Here is a 19689-nt window from a genome sequence, read left to right as displayed (position 1 = left end):
GAGAATCTTTTTCTCAGACACTGGTTATCACACTGCTGACTAATCTTAATTTATAGGTCTTTGAGCTTTCACCTTATAAAAGAAAAAAATAAAAATTCTTGGGCTATATTACAGAAGTCTTAGAGGAGCTCAGGAAGAACAACAACAGCAGCACAAAACCCCCCACACGTCTGTATCTAGTATTCACTTTTTCACAACTTTATTTTTACAGATTGTTGTCACAGTTTTGGTTGTCTCTTTTCTTCTTGTATTAAAACACCTTGCTGAAAAACACTTTCTGGTTTTTCACTGGTCCAGCTAGCTAGTAGACAAAAAGCCACTTTAGAAACTATTTTACACCCCTCAACCCTATCTGCACTTCCTATGAATTTGTCCTTCTTGTTCCAGTATTCCAGAAGGCCCTTCTTTCTCACCTGACTACTACTGTTTATAACTAGCTAAGGGAGAGCAAAGAGAAGATGGATACAGACTCAGCAGCGCAGAGTAAAACACCAAGAAACAAGAGGCTGAAACACAGGGAAATGTAACTTGATAAGGAAGGCATTTAAAAATAAATTTTAAAATAAAAGACATACTAAAACACTAGCACAAACTGTCCAGGAGACTGTGGAGTTCGTCTTGAGAAATTCAGAACTTGACAGGTCGCTGAGCAACTTGTTTTGAACACAGTATGGTTGGTCTTGCAGAACTCAAAAGCCCCTTCCAGCCTATCTCATTCTATTCTAAATGATCATAATTTGTAAATCTGTATGTCTAAATGTTGGTTAATAGCAAAAACATTACAATAGGCACTTCTAGGCACTCTACCTACGCAGCATGTGGTACAAGCTATTCTGTTTTCATTGCTGGTACCAGCCTACTAACTGAAAAAAGCACAGAGCAGTTATCTTTAATATGAGTTTAGAATCCTACTTCTGCCAACACAGTTACAGAGCCAGTAGGATTTGATCTATCAGGTTTATGGACATGCAGAAAGGGTAAGTGGGGTAAGACAATGTAAGGGTGAAATTTATTATAAACTTATGCAGTAAATGCACAATTGAAATACTGTCTAAGCAGCCATTGTGCTTTTCTACTCTGCTACTTGCATGTAAAAACAAAATGAAGACAAAAACTGAAACAAAATAGGAGCTTAACATTTAAGCGCAACTAAAGTTGCACAGCTTCTGCAAATAGTTCAGGAACATCACATTTTAAATACTAAGGCATTACACTCAAGACCTCGATTTTTCCACATTTTACTGCGGTATTTATATAAAAGTTGGAACCATGAAAACATAAAACTGGCAAAATGCACAAACATTTCCAGACTCTCAGATGCAGAAGTCAAGAGAGCTTCAGTGAGAAGAACCAACTGTTGCCATCCTCTTCTAAGAACAAATATAAACCAAACACCCACAGCATATACATTTTATTGTACTTCTGGTGAATGCATTAAAGCATCTCTCTATCACAATGAAACCACAGTTAAGACTTTCCTCTGCAAAAATGAAGTGTTCTTATGGCTTTAGGAAACTGAAAGGACAACATATAAATAAACCAATTAAGACAATCAATACTGTCTAACTTTTTCATTAAAGCACAAGAATTTTTGGCACTTTATTGAATTGAAAGCATTTTTCCCCTAAATTGTAGTAAGACATTGGGTAAAATGTAACTGATTGAATAATCATCAAGAAAGGGAAAATTATTCATTTCTTAAAGTATCCAATTCTTATTAATCTATATTAAAAATACAAATGCACAACATGCTTTTAATTCTTTACACATAATTTCTAGAAGCATGTAACAAAACCAAGTCTATTTGAGAAGTGAAATCCCTTTATAGAAATAAGGGAACCACCCAAACAATATTTTACTGTTGGAGCATTATAAGGATATATTTCTTCATTCTTTCATCATGATGTTTATAGAATTAAAATGAAAGAATAATTTTTCAGTATATTTTACAGACAGCATCATTTCAGTCATATGTAGCAGCTGTAACTTTAGTTCTGTACAGCAGGTCAAAAAGCACCAGGAGGGTAGAGATATCTGGAACTTACATAAGCTGCATTATTCTTCTTTACCAACTACTCCTCACTTAGAATGGCCACAGTATGATCTTGTTCAAACATTATAATAGACTTCCTTGGGAAACTCAAAATTTATTACAATTCTGTAATATCCTCAGGTTCTGTACTTTGGGACACCATAATAAGGTTCAAAGAATACAGCCCATCGCAATTTTTTTTCAAAAACATGAGAAAACTTACATCCCCAAAATTCTTATCCTTCCAGTTGTGTTCACTACTTTATGGTGTCTAGAAGAGCAACCTTGACTCACAGTTAGTGCTGCTGTTCTTCAAAATGAGAGGTATGTATTTTTCACATACTCATAAAGCAGTTTTGAAATTTAATGCTCAGTATGCCCAGGCACTGCTGTACATATTCAACCAGGGCATCCCACAGGGAGCAATGCAAAAAAAGCACACAGAAATGTGGATGAACCAGCTGACCCAGGCTTCCTCCGAAACCAGTGAGCAACAGCTTTAAAATGCTTCCAGCAGAGTCCTGAGGTGTTGATACTGAGACACTGATTCAAAACAGAATACTGTGTTATTCTGTGAAAAACATTTAACAGACCTGTTTGCATGATCTAAAAAGTTACTCATAACAGAAATGAGCTGGATCAATCTACTCTTCTAAATTAGCTGTTATATACATTTCTTTTTTTACAGTTTACTGAAACAACCACTAGATTCTACTGGTTCTGCTGGTCCTTTAAACAAGCAAAATGTCAAAGCGGGAAAAAGCATTTCAGTGCAGCAAGATAACATATAAGGTACAAATAAATGTCACCTGTTTTCCCCTTTGTCTTCAAGACAGTAAGGGTTTCCTTGTAACAGAAACTAAGAAACTGAGCAAAAATTATCACAAGAAGGACCAGAAGAGGCAAATTCATGTAGAGTAATGAAATACATGTTTTTCATAGCTTTCAATTACTGAAGAACGTACGAAGACTGAGCTAAGGCAATCTTTCAACTATTCATATAAATACTACTCTAAACCCCAAAACAAGTGACAATTTTCCCTGTGCAACATATTTGCCTATTTAAACTCAGTAAGAGGGCTACATACATAGTTGGAGCTTAACCTAGAAGAAGCCATTCACAAAGTGCTCTCACAGTGGTCACCTACAATTCCTTCATCCTTGTGCTTATTCTTTGCTATGCAGCATCACAGGCTCAACATTCCCCCTTTGCTGGCTCTGTGAAAGGCTTTCTGGGATATTGGTTTTACAGAGACACAAACTAAATCCTGGTTTTCAACTTTCTGAGGCTACATGAGTAATAACAGGCTGTTTTCCAAGCATGTATACTATCTCCACTATTTTTCACTCTGCTTACCACGAAAGAGTTAAACTCCACTCCCTCACCAGAAAAAAAAAAAAAAAAAAAACCACCAAAAAAACAACAAAAAACACACCAAAACGGAAGCTTAGGTAGGCATTTTAGGAGGACATCTGTGTTTCTCCATAACCAACATCCTTTCACACTAAGACAGTACCTCAGTACCTCATCTATGAGGTACACCCAATGCACTTCATTTGTGTGCACCACATTTTCAATTATTTTGATCACTATGGCTTTTCTTTGGGAAAGCTTGTGGGATAGAGTTTCAGAGTCCAGGAAATTAGAAGATCTTTTAGGAACACTAAGGCCTGCTTCCAAGATACTTAATTCTTCTCTGTATTTGCCTGACACCCTGAAGAGAGGTGTTCCATAAATGGATAAAGACTGGCTGTATCCAGTTTCTGCCATTTGTTCTATGCTTTGTGAGCTTTATTGTCCCCGTAACTTTCAAGTCACAGCTGTCAATGGTGTTCATGAGCTAAAATAATTTTCTTTATGCAGCTGACTCTCAATACCTTAATGGCTTAAAAAACTCAAAACCCCAAACGCCCCCAAAAATATGATCAAAGGCCTACAAATAATGCTGGAAGATAACTAAGAACCAGCAACTAAGCCCTATGCAGCAAAAGAAACTCAAACCACAGCCAACACTCAGCAGTCAAACTCTGAAGCCAGTGCTTGAGCTTCATAGTCAGATGCAGTCAATTATTCTATCCTTATCTGGATCCAGCGAAGGCATGAGTGGAAATGTTATCTTGTTCTGGAAGCAGGGGTATTTCTTAGAATGTTGAAGATGAAGAAAGGGAAGAGAGAACAAAAAAAGGTGGGACATCACGAAAAATATCCACCCATAGTTTTTGTTTATCTACATGTCCTAGACAATCAGTTGTCTAAGCCAGACTGAAGCAACATTATGAGAAAGAACAATCAGCTTGTGTTCTGATCTCTTCACTCCAAAAAATTTACATGCAGTCTTGATTTTTTTTTTTTAGAAGAAATTGGGAAAAAGATACACAAACATCATATCTATGGTAATTGATAAACACAATTTTCTTGCTTTCTCTCAGGAAAATCCCATAAGATACCCAGGAATGAGGGTAGCGCTGGTCATGTCAGGCCCCCACCAAAGGAAGGTCAAAGAGAAGAAACCATTCCCTGTCATCACTGTACACAAAATGGAGCTTTGTAAATGCTGAATCATCAACTCTTTCTGTATCAGAGGTAGACAACAATTCATTCTGTCAGACTGTAGAAGTGAAGGAGAAAAAAGTACTGTGACAATAACATAGCATGGTGCATTTGACTCTTGACTTCAGTCATTGCAACCAGCACTGTGTGCTGCATTGAATGACTGTCTTCTCTCTTGAAAACATCACTACAGACACGTCGCACATTTCCACTGCCACTGGAAATCTTTAAAGCTAAGAAGGAATATTCCTGTTTATCCTCAGCAGCCAGTTTCTGAATCTTCAAATAATTTTAACACATATGTACAAAGAAAGGTTCTATACAGATTAGGGATTTACAAATTTCTGGACTTGTATTATAATATAAACACTTTCAGATAGAGAAATCGGAGCTATTTTTGAAAGACTTCACATACCTCTGACTGAGAAATACCCTTTTTTTCCATTATCATCTGCATTTCTACCACAAAGTCTGAAAGCCTTAAATTTACAGCCTATATTTCAAAACCACAGAAGACACAGTATTGTAAGAACATACTAAAAGCAAATGAATCTGCATTTAGTACACTTCCTTACTAACTACTGATTATAAGGGGAATAAAACCAAAACAGCATAAGCACTTGATGATAGTTCTAATTACAATCTAACAGTAAGAATCTATGCATCTTACAGGTCACCGGAATTTTTTTTTTGTTTAAGATTTCACTACCATACCTAGCAATAATTTTAACACTCACAAAAGTAGTATGCATAAAAGATAGTCTAAGACTCAACTAAAAAAAGCCAAATAACGAACAACAAACCCCAAGAAGAAACACTTGGCACTTGGCTAGCTGTCTATCCAAATACATGTATTAAATGACTACCAGACACGAATATTGCAGTTTGTAGAGGCAGACCATAGGGTTTTTTAATGCTGAAGATTTCTAAAATGTTTTACAGAGCACAGCACAGAGTACTACAAGAAATGCCCATCCTTGCAATTAACTCAACAGGATTTTCCAAAAATTAGTTACCAACTTCATTAGAATTTCAAATTACCATTATTGTTGTTTTAAACACAAGCAGGATATGAATAACTTATGACTAACAGCCCTGTTGCTACACAGTTCACCACTGTACTGATGAGATTAAAAGAACAACGATTAATAATTCAAGGTGCATTCATATTCAACACCCACCTGTTTATTATTTTTTTTTAATATACATCTCTCAGTCTAGGTAATAATCCTGCTCAGTCAAGACTGGTAGTGAAGGAGGAAGTCTAATTGGTTTCAAGTGGCCTTTTCTACACAGAAACAGTAACAAGAAAATCCTTGTGGAGTACAAATTCCTATTATCCATGATCATCTACAACAGCTACATTCATCACCAATGTGCAAAAGAGATGAATTTTAAACACACTTAAAATTGTACATTTGGCATTCCTTTAGGATTTTCTCCATACAACATAAACGCATAGGGATACAAGATATTTCAGATGAAAGAATGTCACTATTTTCTCCTCCTCAATTTCTACTTTAAAGGTGATCTTAATTTGTACCATGATGAGCTCATCTCACCATCTGGAAAGTCAGAATCAAAAGTTAGATAATTAGAAATTCTTACTAGCTATTTATTCACTTATTTTCTTCCAAACTGGAATTTACTCTCTGAATTTCAAAATTAAAAAGAGGAAACTATAGCATGTGTTCAAGATGGGCCCCCAGGAAAGGCCGTCAATTTGAACTCAGGAGACTGGGATTATAGACTTCTCAAATTGCTCCACAGCAGCAATACTGTAAATGATTTGCCCTAGGAAACTATAACACACAAAATGACCCAGTATCAAATAACCCTTCACTCTTCTGCAGTTGTAGTTTGTATATTACAGCAACCACAACAACAAAAAACCCAAACAAAACATTCTTCACACACAGAAATTTCCAGTTTCCAAAATATTTCAAGAGTATAGTTTTAAGAATACAATTTTGCTGCTGAAAGTTTCAGAGTCCTTTGGCTTAAACACCATCTTTAACATTACCAATAGGCCTGCTGAAATCAACATTAACGCCATGCTCAAAATTGTCACAGAGAACACGATGCAGGGTTAGAGTATATGTGATTTCCTTCCAGCCAGAGCTTATTTAGTGGGAGCATTGTTTCATGTACTAGAACAACCTTCTTTTCTCTAGCGTGGGTTCTACCACACCAACAAAAACAGCAACAATCAATCAGGCACATATTGTCATTAATAAGCAGAAAATTGCAAATATGGTAAAATTACATTATTTTTTTATGGTCAGCCAAAGAAGTATGAGTCTACAACACAGTGATGCAAGCAGATCCATACATGTGCCCAAAGTCATCATGTACAGCTCTATACCTGGCACATGTTATATATAAATTAATGTTTTAACCACTAATTAATGAATTAAAACCCACCTTGAAAAACATCAGAGATTTCATTACAGTAATAGCCAGGCGTAACTATTCTCTTTTTACTGTTCGTTTTTCTTTCATATAGTATCTTTAAGGGAGAGGTTCCAGTACGGTCCGACATGAGGAGACCGAGCGCAGACACGCGTGGGGAAGGAAGGGGGCACTCTCCTTGGACAAGACGGAGCCTTTACTACACGAAAAAGAGAGGAGACGGGCCCAAAGCTGCAGAGACTAAAGGTTACCTCGAAAAAAGCCTTCTTACCTGATTCGTGACCTGAAAAGAAAGCAGAAAACAGAAGGTAGTTAAGACCCAGTCGGATCCACGGAATAAGACCTTCCTCCATCCCTACCACTACCAGCCACCCCGTAAGAGGCGCTGAGGTCCCGCGCGGCCCGGAGCCCTCTGCCCTCTCCCCTCCGCCATCCTCCCGCCAACCCCACAGCAGGCGGGCAGTGCCCCACTGCCCAGGCCGGGCACTCACGTCGGGGTTGGCCTCCAGGGGCAGCCAGCGATGGGGCTCCATGGCAGCAGCGGCGGCGGCGGCGGATCCCGGTGCGGAGCTGGGCGGACCCTCTCAGCGCGGCTCTGACAGCGCCTCACGGTGCCGCCGCGCCTCAGCCTGACCCGGGGCCGCGTCACCGCGCCGCGCCTCGCAGGGGGGGCGGCCGAAGGAGGAAACACCCGCCCGGCGCCCGCCCGCACCGCCGCGCCGCTTCGCACAGATGGCCGAGGCAGCTAGCCGGCAGTGGCCGCCGTCCGTCCCCGGAGCGCTCCGGGCGGCGAGGCCTGGGAGATTCCCCCCTCCCCGCCCTCTCGGCTCCCCCGGCAATGGACTCTCCCAGCGGGGCAACGGGTGGTTCCTCTCCCGCGCCGCTGCCGCCGCCGGGGGGCGCGGCCGCTCGGTGTCGGGGCGCGGCGGGGGCTGGAGGCGGGCACGGCGGAGCCGCGGGAGCGCCCGCCAAGCGCCCCGGCAGCCCGGGTCCCCTGAAGCGGCCTCAGCAGCTAAGCTGAACCACGGCGGGAAGGCATGGGCAGCGCTCAGCGAAATACGCTCGTGGGGCACGGGCCAGGCCAAGGGGCGAGGCGGGACAAAGGGAGCCAGAGGAACTGCTGAGCAGCAGTGGCAGTCAATTACCCCCACGCCACAGAATCACGGAATAGTCTGAGTTGGAAAGGACCCACAGAGATCACGGAGCCCAGCTCCCGCCCTGCACAGGACGTCCCCAAGAGTCACACCATGAGCCTGAGAGTGTTGTCCAGAATTCTTGAACTCTGCCAGGCTGGTGCTGTGACCACGTCCCTGGGGAGCCTCTTCCAGTGCCCAACCGCCCCCTGGATGAAGAAACTTTTTCTGTTATCTAACCTAAACCTCCTCTGACACAACTTCAGGCCATCCCCTCAGGTCCTAGCACTGATTCCCAGAGAGAAAAGATCAGTGCCTGCTCCCCATCTTCATCTTGCCTGAGAAGACCTCAGTGTAGCAGCAAGGACTTGGGTGGTGAAGTCACCATATGTCTTGCTGAAAATTACTGCAAGATGTGTTAAACACAATTAAAAACATTTATCTTCTATACCTACAAATCCCATCATACTTCCCATCTCAGGACCATTAAACATGGCATTTCTTGGCCTTTTGGCTAAGAAAAAGCACAATCTAATACATACATACTATATACAGTGTGATTATATTTTATATATGTACACATACCCGATTTAGTGTTATGCCTTCTTTCAAGTTGTTTCAGAAAGGCTAAAAATAAAGGAACACATAATGGCATTTGTGAGGGCACACTCCAGTACTGTGTCCATTCTGGAATCCGCCCTTCAGGAGGGACATTGATGTGCTGGAGCGAATCCAGAGAAGGGCAACAAAGCTGGTGAAGGGTCTGGAGAGAACATCCTATGAGGCACAGCTGAGGGAGCTGGGGTTACTTAACCTGGGAAAAAAAAAGGATGCTTGGGGAGGACCTTATCACTCTCTGCAATTATTTGGAAAGAGATTGTAGACAGGTTGGGGTCAGCCTCTTTTCCACAGATAGGCAGACAAGCCAAAATCCATTCATATTTCACGACCTCCTGTTCCAAATTAAAAAATTTAATGCATATTTATTTGCCAATGAAAAAAAAAAAACCAAAATATTTTAAAATTTCAGAAAATGATTTTGTAATTACCTAACCACCAAGATATTAAACTTCAGCTCCCATCTCCACTTGTTGGAGATAGAAAGTAAGAAAGAAAAGTACCATAATGAATATTAGTCATAGTGCTATGGGCTCTACTGAGAGACTTAATGAAATTGTAATATAAAATAATATGTAAAGTTCTCTAGATAACAAAGCATGTATTAGAGCTAGGTAAGTTAAGAACAAAGAGATCGTTTAGTCCTCAGCATCAGAGACAGATCTCAGTGATGCATACATTGCCAGTACTTTGACAACCATGAGGTCATAAAAACATAGACTACTCAAAATTTGCACACTTAATTAGATACTTTAGAAGGGAGAGGCCAAGATCAGACAGGTCATAAATGTATAAAGCTCATAAAAACTCACCATCTTCCATAATGACTAGTCTTTTCCTGAAACATATTACAGGTTCTGATGCCTGAAAGATAGGCTGGAAATAAATCCCCATAGACCGGTGTCTATAGAGCAGGTATTTGTTTGTTGCAGTGCAGGTGGTGAGGGGGATTCCTCCATGTAACTCACCCACCTTTGTCATGTGCTGTGGTGTATTTATTCAGTAAGTGTTGCTAGTGTCACTATGTCACTACAACATCATCACATACACAGCAGAACTATTTTACACAGTATGATCTCATGGTTATTAGATGGTTCTTTTGCACTGTGCTTGTGTCTCCCCAGTTTGGGGGTTATCAGGGGTCTTTGATTAAGGCTTCCAAGGTCTTCACATTTCAGCTTTGTTAACTTTTCAGCTTTGTCTTTGGAGCATGCACAGCTATGGTGTTCCTTGGTCTGTCTGGTATGAACTGGCCTAAATTCTTTGTTCTGTGGCTAATTGGCTTTATACTAGCCAATTTTTCATTAATGCTGTACTTATCAATCTCTAAAGTTACCCACTTGGTGAGTTTTTTCTTCTTTTTTTGTCCATTCAGCATCAAGCAACTAGTTAACCATACACTGGCATCACATTATGCGCATTGTAAAAAAAAAAAAAAAAAACAAACAAAAAAACCCCCAACCAAACAAAAAAACTATAATTCAGGTTATATAGATATATAAAAAGTCATGATTAAGGTTATATAGATATATCAGGTCATATAGATATATCAGGTTATATTGATATACAAAAAGTCATGATTAAGGTTGTATTGGTATCTCATAACTCAAGCTATATAATCACCTTGTAACTTAGATCAAAGTTATATAGGCATCAATTCTTTCATTAATACTTACTGAAAATACATAGATTGAGTCAGCACTACTGTGGGATGAGTTATGTTTTACTACTGTCACAGTCTCAGAATAGATCTGCTGAGATTATAACATCATTCTCTCTATATATATTTAAAAATGCTAAAAACAAAAGTAAAACTGATACTAGAGAAGTGTAAAAATATTATTTTGACAAGTGAAACTTCTGAAGGGTTAGTGTTGCCTTAGTCCAAACTTCATTAATATCAGTATGAAATGCTTATTGAACACAGTCTTGTTTGTAGTTTTACAAAAGGTGGTTATTTCCCCATAAAGCTGTTTACCTACACAAGTTTACCTGCACAAGTCGCCCCCAAACCACACAGTTTATTGAAGGCGTATGGGCTGATTCCAAAGTTCACCTGCACAAAGCATGGCCATTCGGTCCCAAGTTACCCTGTGTGGAACACACACACAGGACAGGCATCAGCTCCCTGCGAAGACAGGCTGAGGAAGCCGGAGCTGTTCAGCCCAGAGAACAAAAAGTCGTGTGGAGACCTCATGGCAACCTTCCAGTGTCTGAAGGGGACATACATGGAAGCCAGAGAGGGACGCTTCCTCAGGAAATATAGTGACAGGGCCCGGGGGAATAGGTGGGTACACGTTTCCCCACGAAAGTGGGGAAATTTAGGTTAGATATTAGGAAGAAATTCTTTACTGTAAACGTGGTGAGGCACTGGAATGTGTTGCCCAGAGAGATTGTGGATATCCCATCCATGAAATGCTCGAGATCAGGTTGGATGGGACAACCTGGTCTTGTGGGAGGTGTGCTGGATGATCTCTGGGGCCACTTCCAACCGCTTAGCATTCTGTGGTCCTATGATTTGCGTAGCTGCGCCTTTGACAACGACCACCACGAAAAGCCTGTCAGCAAACCACTCTCAGCGAACAAAGTGTTGCGCCAACCGAGCGACCCTCGCTCCGGGGCGGTTCTGCCCTTCCCACCCTCCCGAGGCCACTCCCGCATCCCGCTCCGTGAGGGCGGGAGCAGCGGCAGCGGGGCGGGACGAGCGTGTGCTCCCCGCGCCGCAGCCAATCAGCGCGGCGCCGCTGCCGCTGCCTCGCTGTGGGGGCGCTCGGAACCAATCAGCGCGGCGAGCGCTGTGTGGCGGAAGCGGGGCTCGGCGGGCGCGCGGCGCCATGGCCGGCGGCTCGGCGGGCGCGCTGGCCAGGGCGCTGGGGGCGCTGGGTGAGAGCGGGGGCGACCCGCGGTGAGGGAGTGGGAGCTCCGGCAGCCGGGGCTTTCCTGAGGGGCATGCAGGCTAAAATTGATTGAGTTCAACGAAGGTTAATGCATGCATGGTGGCCTAGGCGTTTTTCAGAGAAAGATTGGATTTATTGCTGTAACACTTTATTTAGTTATTTGCTTCTGGTCGTTACTGTTTTTCAGATGGTGGTGGTGCAGCAGATAAGATTCGTTTAATACCTCAAGACTTTTTTGCAGAGCTGGTGAGTAGGGCGATAAATGGGATGGGGAAGGGCTCCTAGCACTCCGGGAAGCCCTTTTTTTAAAAGCTCTTCTGGTTTTTGTGTGCTTTAAAGGGAACCTTAGGTATGTGGTACCTTGACTCATAAAACAGATCAGTCCTCTTAAGAGCAATGGGTTTGATTTAAATTTATGTTTTTATCACAGAAGACTTCTAAACATCTATTTTTGTCTATTATTTAAATGATATATCAAGGTAACTGGTCTAAAAAACATTTGGGTTGTTTACTGTAGTGTATGCTTGAACAGTTAATATGAAACTGGTGTGTTAATTAGCAATAGTGAGGTAGAAGCTAAAGTCTTGATTTGGTTAATTTTCTTTCCTTGGATTTGATGGAATTTTAAAATCAGTCATTTCAATTACTTCAGTCTTTACTCTGCACTCTTCACTCTTCTTGTCCATTTTTGTATCAACAATGTCTTCAAACATTTTTTTTTTCACAGTGTGAGCAAATAATTCAACATCTGAACCATAAGATCCCAGGTATAAATACAGCTGAATTGTGTCAGGTAAGTTGGCACACCAGCCCTTGTGAGCAAGAACAGTACCTGAATCTGCTGTTAAGGATAGCATTTCCAACTTGATTTGTGTGTTTCTGTATACAAAAATGCTTTTACTAATGCATAATTTATTATTTGTAATTCTTTGAACATTTTGTTTCTAGAGAATTCAAACATCGGGGGTTGACATTAATATTGGTGACCTGGCAAAAGTAGCTAACACTCTTTCATTTCTATTTAGGTAAGCACAAAATAATTTACTTTGCACTATGTCGTTTTTCCTTCCATCACAGCTTAATGGTGATACTGAAAAGTTACATCAAATGCCAGTAGAAAATGAACTGATTTTTGAAAAGGGCAAAAGTTTGTAAGTCTCAGTACACAGAAAAGAACGTTTGGGCTTAGGTTGTGTCATTAAAAAGTGTAGTTACTTTATTTATAGTATCACATTTTGTACTTAAAAAGAGGAAATGGTTCTGCGATGCTGTCTGCAAGCTCTAGAACTAGTGGCAAGATAGAGGAAGTTAAGCTCACTTTTAAAGCTAAGTCAGCTGGGCCTTTGCCTGGGAAAAGTGTGTTTTAAAAACTTCTTGTTTCTTGGAGATCAGAAAACAGCATTGATGCCTTTTTGAAGGATACAGAGCTTATAATACTGCATTCTGCCATGAGCTGAGTTTTTAGGTAGTATTTTTAGTTGATAATTTTTTCTATTTTTAGAAAGATAAAATTTTCAAGATCTTGCTTGTTGTTTTAATATCTAGTATCTAAACATTTTATGTGACATTAATACAATTCAGGAAAATACACCAGTAGAAATTTAAAATACTACTTTTCTGTTTATAAAATAGAATGTCTGAAGTTATATTCAACCATGCTACTTGGAGGACCAATTCACTTTCTCTTGTATTAATGCCTCTTTAAGAGGAGTGAACCTGCATGAGCGAACATAGAGTAGGATTTTTTTTGTTTACTTGTTTCTGTAGAGGAAATCAAGAGGCAGTTTTCCTTTAGACTTGCTGCCTTTTCAGTTGGGTTCATGGCATCATTTGACTCCTGTTAGTACCCATTATACCATGACCTAGAAGTCCTTACTTTTGGCGGCACTTGAATTCCACCTGCTGAGTGTTTAATTAAATTGACTTGTTTCTAAAGTAGTGGTACTGCTTACCTGCTCTACACACACACACCCCTCACTGACTTGTGCCTTCTTCCAGTTGCTGCAGCGCTTGGAGGCTGTGACTATTTTTGGTTTGATGTAGGATGTTGTGCCAGCCCAGCAAAGCTAGGCCTCTGCATGTTAAGACATATTAAGATCGTGTTGTTTTTTGCACATAGATACAAAAGATCAGTAACGTTCTGGAAAAAAAAGTAATCACGGGCTGCTGAATTGTTTTAAAGTACACATAAAGTAGAAATAAAAGCTGTCTCTTTGGGGTGAAATGAGGAATTGTATTAAATTGGTGGAGAATTAAATTGATGCAGTGATCTCTGGATGTATCTATTATAGCACAGCAGCCAGAAACAACCTCTCTACAGAGGAACTCGTCACCACCTTGGGCAGTGGCGTCAGCACTCTGCCAAAACATGCAGTTCAAGTTATTCGTCACGTGTGGAATGAGCAGGGCAAAGCCATTGCTGTGTCAGAAGATGCAAGAAATACGGCCACAGTGGGGCAGGTAACTAAAGGACGAAGTGCAGCCGAGCTGATGATGAACATTTCAGAAATGTCAGTGTCTCACTGTGTGTGTTGTATTGTGTTGCCTGTGTCAGGCAGGCAGAGGTAGATAGGCTGCTGAAAGCTTTCCTCAGTGTGCACATTTACGTGTTGCCAAATACCTACTCAGATAAAGCAGCATATACAATAAAGGTTGTCTGCATGCTGCACAGTTTTCTAATATTGTTTGGATGATAAAGTCACATTTTGTACCTTTTTAAAAATTCATGTCTTGTAGTACTCTTAGGGAAGATGAATGGCAGTCAGTCTGGCAGACCATTGTATTGGCTCATTATGTAAATCTCTTTTAAGTGTAAATTGTTCTTTGAAGTTGTTAACACCAGCACTTAACTGCTCATTCTTTGTCTCCCTTAAATTTAAACATTATTTTTAAAGATACTTTCTGTCAGTTTCCAGCATTCCCTTTTTGCTTGAAAAAGTAGCAATCTGTTTATGTTTTAAGATTTTTTTTTTTTGACAGCAGTTTAAAAGAGTATAGAATTACGAAAGGAGAATCTTTTTCTGAGGCTTGATATAAACTTCTAAAGGCTCTTCTTCATGAAAGGCTAAAAATTATAACTTACTTGTCTGAAATGTATCTGTTATCTACTTTGATTTATCTAAAATGTAATTATGAAATGCCATAATTTTTCTCTGTTACTGCTATTCTGAATTATTTGGTTTAGACTTAGAAACTTCTGATTTAGAAACTTCTAAAAAGAAGAAAACATGACAAAAACCCGCATGCCTGATATACAAGCCGGGTGAACTCTGTGGCTGAAGCTCCTTGTCCTGGTTCAGGACACTCCTCTTACTAGAATTTTAAGAGTGTACTGGCCTGTTGATTGTACTTGAATAAGGAAAACAGATAAAGTGAAATAACTTACTGAATTGTTTATGTATTCACCGTTAAAGGAAAGGGCAGATGATTTGTAGTCACAATAATAACTGAATGTTTAAGTTTGTTTTATATTTGGATAAGATCTCTAGATGTCCTGTGTTGTCTGTGAACTGTCCCTCCAAGTGAGTAGCCATGGGGGGTAGATCTTGCTCTTTGACACTGTTTCCAATTATTTTCATCTTTGTAGTTTGTAGATATGAAATGGAAACTGGGAGTTGCAATGAGCTCTGACACCTGCAGGTCTCTGAAGTACCCGTATGTCACAGTGACACTAACAGTGGCTGACCCTTCAGGACAAATAACAGACAAGTCTTTTGAAATGACGATCCCACAGTTCAAGGTCTGTCATGAGTGTTACTTGAATGTTCAGTCTCCTAAATACATCAGTGCCATTGTTGGGAGGGTCAGCTGTATACCCTGACGCATATGTTTGTGCTGCTTGTTTACTCGTACAGTCATGCAAACAGGAAGCATTAAATAACTATTTAAAACACAGAATACTTACTTCATAGTAATGAGTTCTACCTCACTTAGCTGAAAATGTTAATTTAACAGTAATTGATCATTTCTCTTACAAATAAACCGACATCCAAATACATGAAGTCTTTCAGAACTTGCCAGCTATCATTCTGCTATAGTTCATAGAATGTTTTTGATCTATGGAGCTGTTCTGCAGCCTCAAAATCTAAAACTTGGCTTAAGCCTAACAATTGCTACTTATTAGAAATAGAGATCAGTCTGCTTTATCACCACTGACTCTTAATTGCTATGTCTTCATCTATGAATTTATGTTACTTTAGTTTTGCATAAACATGGCCCTTGTATTGTCATTCCTTCTTAAAGGGTCAATACATCACCTAGAATGTCATTCAAACTTAAATAGATCCTTGGAATTTGATTGGCAGAAATTTGAGAAGTATATTCTGAATCCTTGGGTGTTGTGAAATGTTGTATTTATTCTGGTTGAAGCCTATTTAATAATTTGTTGTTCAGCTACTTCACTAAATGAATGCTACATTTGAGAAGTCTAGATTGTTTCTGGGAGTAGAAACATTCATGTGCGAAAGTGGTGGGTTTTTTATTTCTTTATGTCTTATGGCTTGAGAGCTACTTTGTATTTCTTCCTTTGTAGCATATTTTCCTATTAATAGGCAAGCCCATGCTAATAAGGCATCACCTTTGTAGGTTTCATAGTTACTGTGTTCAAATGCCAACCAGCCCACAGAAAGCAGATATTTTCAGTTCAAGCTGTACATTGAAAGTGAGAAATATGGACAGTATTTTTTGTCTAACACACTAGTTTGAACTGCAGTTTGAGCTTTTCTTCAAGCAACTTGTCCCAATTTGTCCCAATTCTTGCTTTTTAGAACTTCTTCAGACAGTTCAAGGAAATGGCATCTGTTCTTGAAACAGTTTGAAGGGAAATTTTATTTCCACTGACATGTTGGAGGAAGATCAAGTAAACTTTCCGTTCTGCATAGGGAATAAAGTGCCATTGTTCAGCAAGGTATGTATCCTTGTCTTCTTGACAGGAGTTGGTCACCATCAGCCTTGCATTGCTGTGAAGATTTCTTCGCTTTTGATTACTTGAAGTCAACTCTACAGTGTTTGTGGAAACGTGTCCAGCTTTGCTCATCTTGGTAGACAAAAGATCAGGATGTGTATGGAGAAGCATCTCTGTAGACTTCCTAATACCCACGTAAGAAACTGCACACTAAATTCTGTAGTGCATAAAGACACCTGAAAATATTGACTGGGAAGATACTGAGAGAAGTGTAAATCCCATGTTAATATTTTCATCTGCAAAATTAGGATGAGCTTGGACTCAACAGTAGTATTACATAAAAGGCATATGAAGTTACAAGCATAAAGGCATATGAAGTTACAAGCTACTCTTGAAGAATAGCATTGTCAGGTAGTTGATTGCAGCTATTTGCAGATCTGGCTTCCAGTCTTTAATAACTGGAGACTCTACTTGTCCTAACAGCTTACTGATTTCAAATATTTATTTCCCACCACCTAGGCTTATGAAGACTGAATTAATGCATTAAGTTTTTTCAGAGACCCAAAATTCTCTCAAATGAAGCCCAGAGGCTAATTTTACATAAAGGTAGAAAGGCAAATTAATTCAAAAGTATTTTAATGGGTTTCTGTTTTTTCATGTCATCCATTGTTAATCTGTGGCATTCTGCTTGATGTTTTGGTCAGCAGTCTTCTTTCTAATTAAATTAAAATATTGATTTAGTTACCTCACTTCAACCTCTGAACTAGAAAAGTCAAGAGAAAACTTGAAAATTCAGTCTGGAGAGGTAGCCAAGCACATCAGAGAAAGGACCACACTAAAAGATTTCTTTGTGTGTTGCATTGTAACAGGCACCCACTGGACTGTGTTCTGCATGCTTGCCCTAAGAAGGTGCCCTAACCAAGAAAATTTTGACTTTGATGTTGAAGAATATGGGCATTTCTAAAGGGGAGTGATTAGTCTAATGCGTTTGCATGCTTGCCTCTTAATTTTGTTCCTTGAATATTCCATAAAACAAAACACATTGCAAATATTGTGGCATGTAATGAAAGCAATATTGTTGCATCTCCAGATGTGCTGGTGGTGTAGTAGAACAAGTAAATATGAGAAGAGACAATTCACACTGATCAGCAAATTGAAGTTTCTGCTTCAACTTCAGGCTGGCAGGGACTGAGTAGCAGTTTTGCTGGGACAGATTCTCAAATTATTTCAGGCCCACTTAAAATTTGAACATCTACTCTACCTTTCTAAGTCAAATCTGTTTTTTAAATTAACATTTCTAAGAGCTGGCTGAAAGTCATGGATACAGGTTATGCCTGCCTTTTTGTGCTATGAAAATAAACTGCAGCACATCGTGCATGCTGCATATGCTACAATCCTTTCAGGAATGCCCCTATTTTAGGCATTATGAATGATGCTTAAAAACAGTACTTGGAATTTATTAGAAGCCCAAATAAGTGAAACAGTGTTGGCTTTGACAGAAGTTTTGGCCATGACCATGGATCTGGATAATACTTTGTTTATGCTGGTTGAAGTCAGTTGTCTGCTTTGTGGCTGGGGAGAGCAGATGGGTCCTAGAAAAGACCATCCTGGTGTAGTGTCACAAAATGCTCTTGGGAGCACACTTCCTGTTTGCCTCTTCCCTTGTCTCTCTGGAAGGACTCAGGGCTGAAGGACAGAGCAAACAAAGGTGTATGGAAAAGTGATGTGAGCAGCTGATTTCTTTTGTTGTTTTTCACTTTGCAGAAGTTGGAGTGTAAGGCTGCTATAACTGGAAAACATTGTCATGCTTTGGCCTAGTGAATTAATTGTTTTATATCAATGCAAGAGTTCCAGAAAAAAATAAGATTGTTTTTTTTCAGTAAAGCTGGAGCCTTACAAATAACTTCCTCTGTGTTCTAGTGCACATAAATTCTTCATATAGCTGGAAATACTTGTGCCTTCATTGGAACTGCATGGAAAAGAAGATGTAATTAGTCATGTCTTAATTCAGTAGATGTTGAAAGGTAATGAGGAAGGTAATGCTAACCCAGTTAGCATTTTTGCTTGCTCCATCAGCAAGAGGAGAAAGTTGCTAGCCTTTGTAAAGACTTATTTTGTCAAGTCAGATACTCTAGAAGTATTGATGAATATTTTTTTTAAATGTCCCTGAATTCCAGTATGTTGTAATTCTGGCTGGAAGATGCTTGGACATGTATACTATACTAATTTACTCTCTTGAGAATTTTCAGAGTTATGATTTAAAGTTGGCTGTGTACTCAAACTTTTGAAATGTGTCCTGATCACTATCAGCAGGAGTTCCTCTACTGAGTAATGGAAGAATTAAGTATTTTATTAACAGGAAACCAAACAAAAAAACTTAAGTTTTAAGGGTAGCAATACTAATATGTCCAAACAAGCTGGTTGTTTGTCTGTGTGCAGAATCCAGATCTTTTCAAAGAAAATCAGGAGTCCTTATGTGTTCCTAATTCTAATTGTTGATTAATAGAAATTGTATAACATGAATATTTTTGTAAGTCCACAGACAGTGATTAAACATGTAGGTAATAAAGACAAAGCTGGTCTGTGTTTTGTTTTAAGCCTACTGCATGGAAGTCTGTCTTGTAAATACTGCAATGAGTAAAGTTTAGGACTAGACAGTGACTAAATTTCTTTCCTTACTAAATTGGGATGAAGATCAGACATGCAGTCTCTCTGTGATGAGGTACCAAGGAGTTAATGGGTTACTGCAGGCTGCAAGGATTCTTTGTATCAATTACTGAAAGCTAGCCAAAATACTGTATTGAACCAGGAAAAGACAGAGGACGTGTGAGATAAATGAAGTTTTGCAGGAAATTACATTCAAGTGATTTTCTTTCCTTAACTGTATTTAGGAGACAAGTAAACATTTTATTTTTTTCAACATTTACCTACAATAGAGCAGGAGGAATGAAGGGGGGGGGTGGGGTCTTGCACAATCAACAAATTCAGGGGAGAGAATAATGAAGGAATGTCCTAGCCATGACTGTTGTCTTCATTACATGACTTTTTTTTTTCCCATACAGTTCAAACACACTTGCACACTTGCAGAAAGCTATTTTGTAGAAAGCTCCACAGAAGGAGTGCACAAATGGCTGAACTATGTC

At 39.6% G+C, this 19689-nt stretch overlaps 2 protein-coding genes across 5 annotated transcripts in view; one reads left to right on the top strand and one right to left on the bottom strand.

Moving 5' to 3' along the window:
* UCHL3 (ubiquitin C-terminal hydrolase L3) overlaps window positions 1-9647 on the bottom strand; it is a 43452-nt gene extending 33805 nt beyond the window's left edge. The window contains exons 1-2 of one of the 3 annotated variants that reach the window (XM_041471273.1): window positions 9559-9647; window positions 7267-7278 (exon numbers count right to left, since the gene is read on the bottom strand). In XM_041471273.1, the coding sequence (XP_041327207.1) occupies window positions 7267-7278; window positions 9559-9561 (15 nt within the window). In that variant the 5' untranslated portion in view covers window positions 9562-9647. Of the gene's footprint in view, window positions 1-7007; window positions 7227-7266; window positions 7279-7486; window positions 7831-9558 lie in introns of those variants that run through there. The other 2 variants (XM_041471271.1, XM_041471272.1) reach the window with 2 other exon arrangements.
* Window positions 9648-11575: 1928 nt separating this feature from the next.
* COMMD6 (COMM domain containing 6) lies at window positions 11576-19115 on the top strand. Of its 2 annotated transcripts, XR_005955448.1 has the most exons (8): window positions 11578-11629; window positions 11831-11889; window positions 12371-12436; window positions 12592-12668; window positions 13935-14103; window positions 15230-15382; window positions 16410-16549; window positions 17416-19115. XR_005955448.1 is itself a non-coding variant. In XM_041471254.1 (7 exons), the coding sequence occupies exons 1-7, from the start codon at window positions 11581-11583 to the stop codon at window positions 16458-16460; spliced, it is 624 nt and encodes a 207-aa protein (XP_041327188.1). In that variant the 5' UTR covers window positions 11576-11580; the 3' UTR covers window positions 16461-19115. The 2 variants fall into 2 exon arrangements, 1 of the variants encoding a protein (XP_041327188.1); XM_041471254.1 differs by having other exon boundaries at window positions 11576-11629; window positions 16410-19115.
* The last annotated feature ends 574 nt before the right edge of the window (window positions 19116-19689 follow it).

The sequence above is a fragment of the Pyrgilauda ruficollis genome, unplaced genomic scaffold (genome assembly GCF_017590135.1).
Source record: "Pyrgilauda ruficollis isolate IOZ18807 unplaced genomic scaffold, ASM1759013v1 scaffold26, whole genome shotgun sequence".
Lineage (NCBI taxonomy): Eukaryota > Metazoa > Chordata > Aves > Passeriformes > Passeridae > Pyrgilauda > Pyrgilauda ruficollis.
This window is presented reverse-complemented; position numbering and strand designations above follow the sequence as displayed.

Excerpts from the sequence above, each read along its gene's own strand:
- COMMD6 (XM_041471254.1), top strand. The coding sequence starts at position 11,581 with ATGGCCGGCGGCTCGGCGGGCGCGCTGGCCAGGGCGCTGGGGGCGCTG. Across the intron at positions 11,890-12,370 it reads AAGACTTTTTTGCAGAGCTG|TGTGAGCAAATAATTCAACA; the intron begins GTGAGTAGGGCG and ends TTTTTTTCACAG. Across the intron at positions 12,437-12,591 it reads ATACAGCTGAATTGTGTCAG|AGAATTCAAACATCGGGGGT; the intron begins GTAAGTTGGCAC and ends TTTTGTTTCTAG.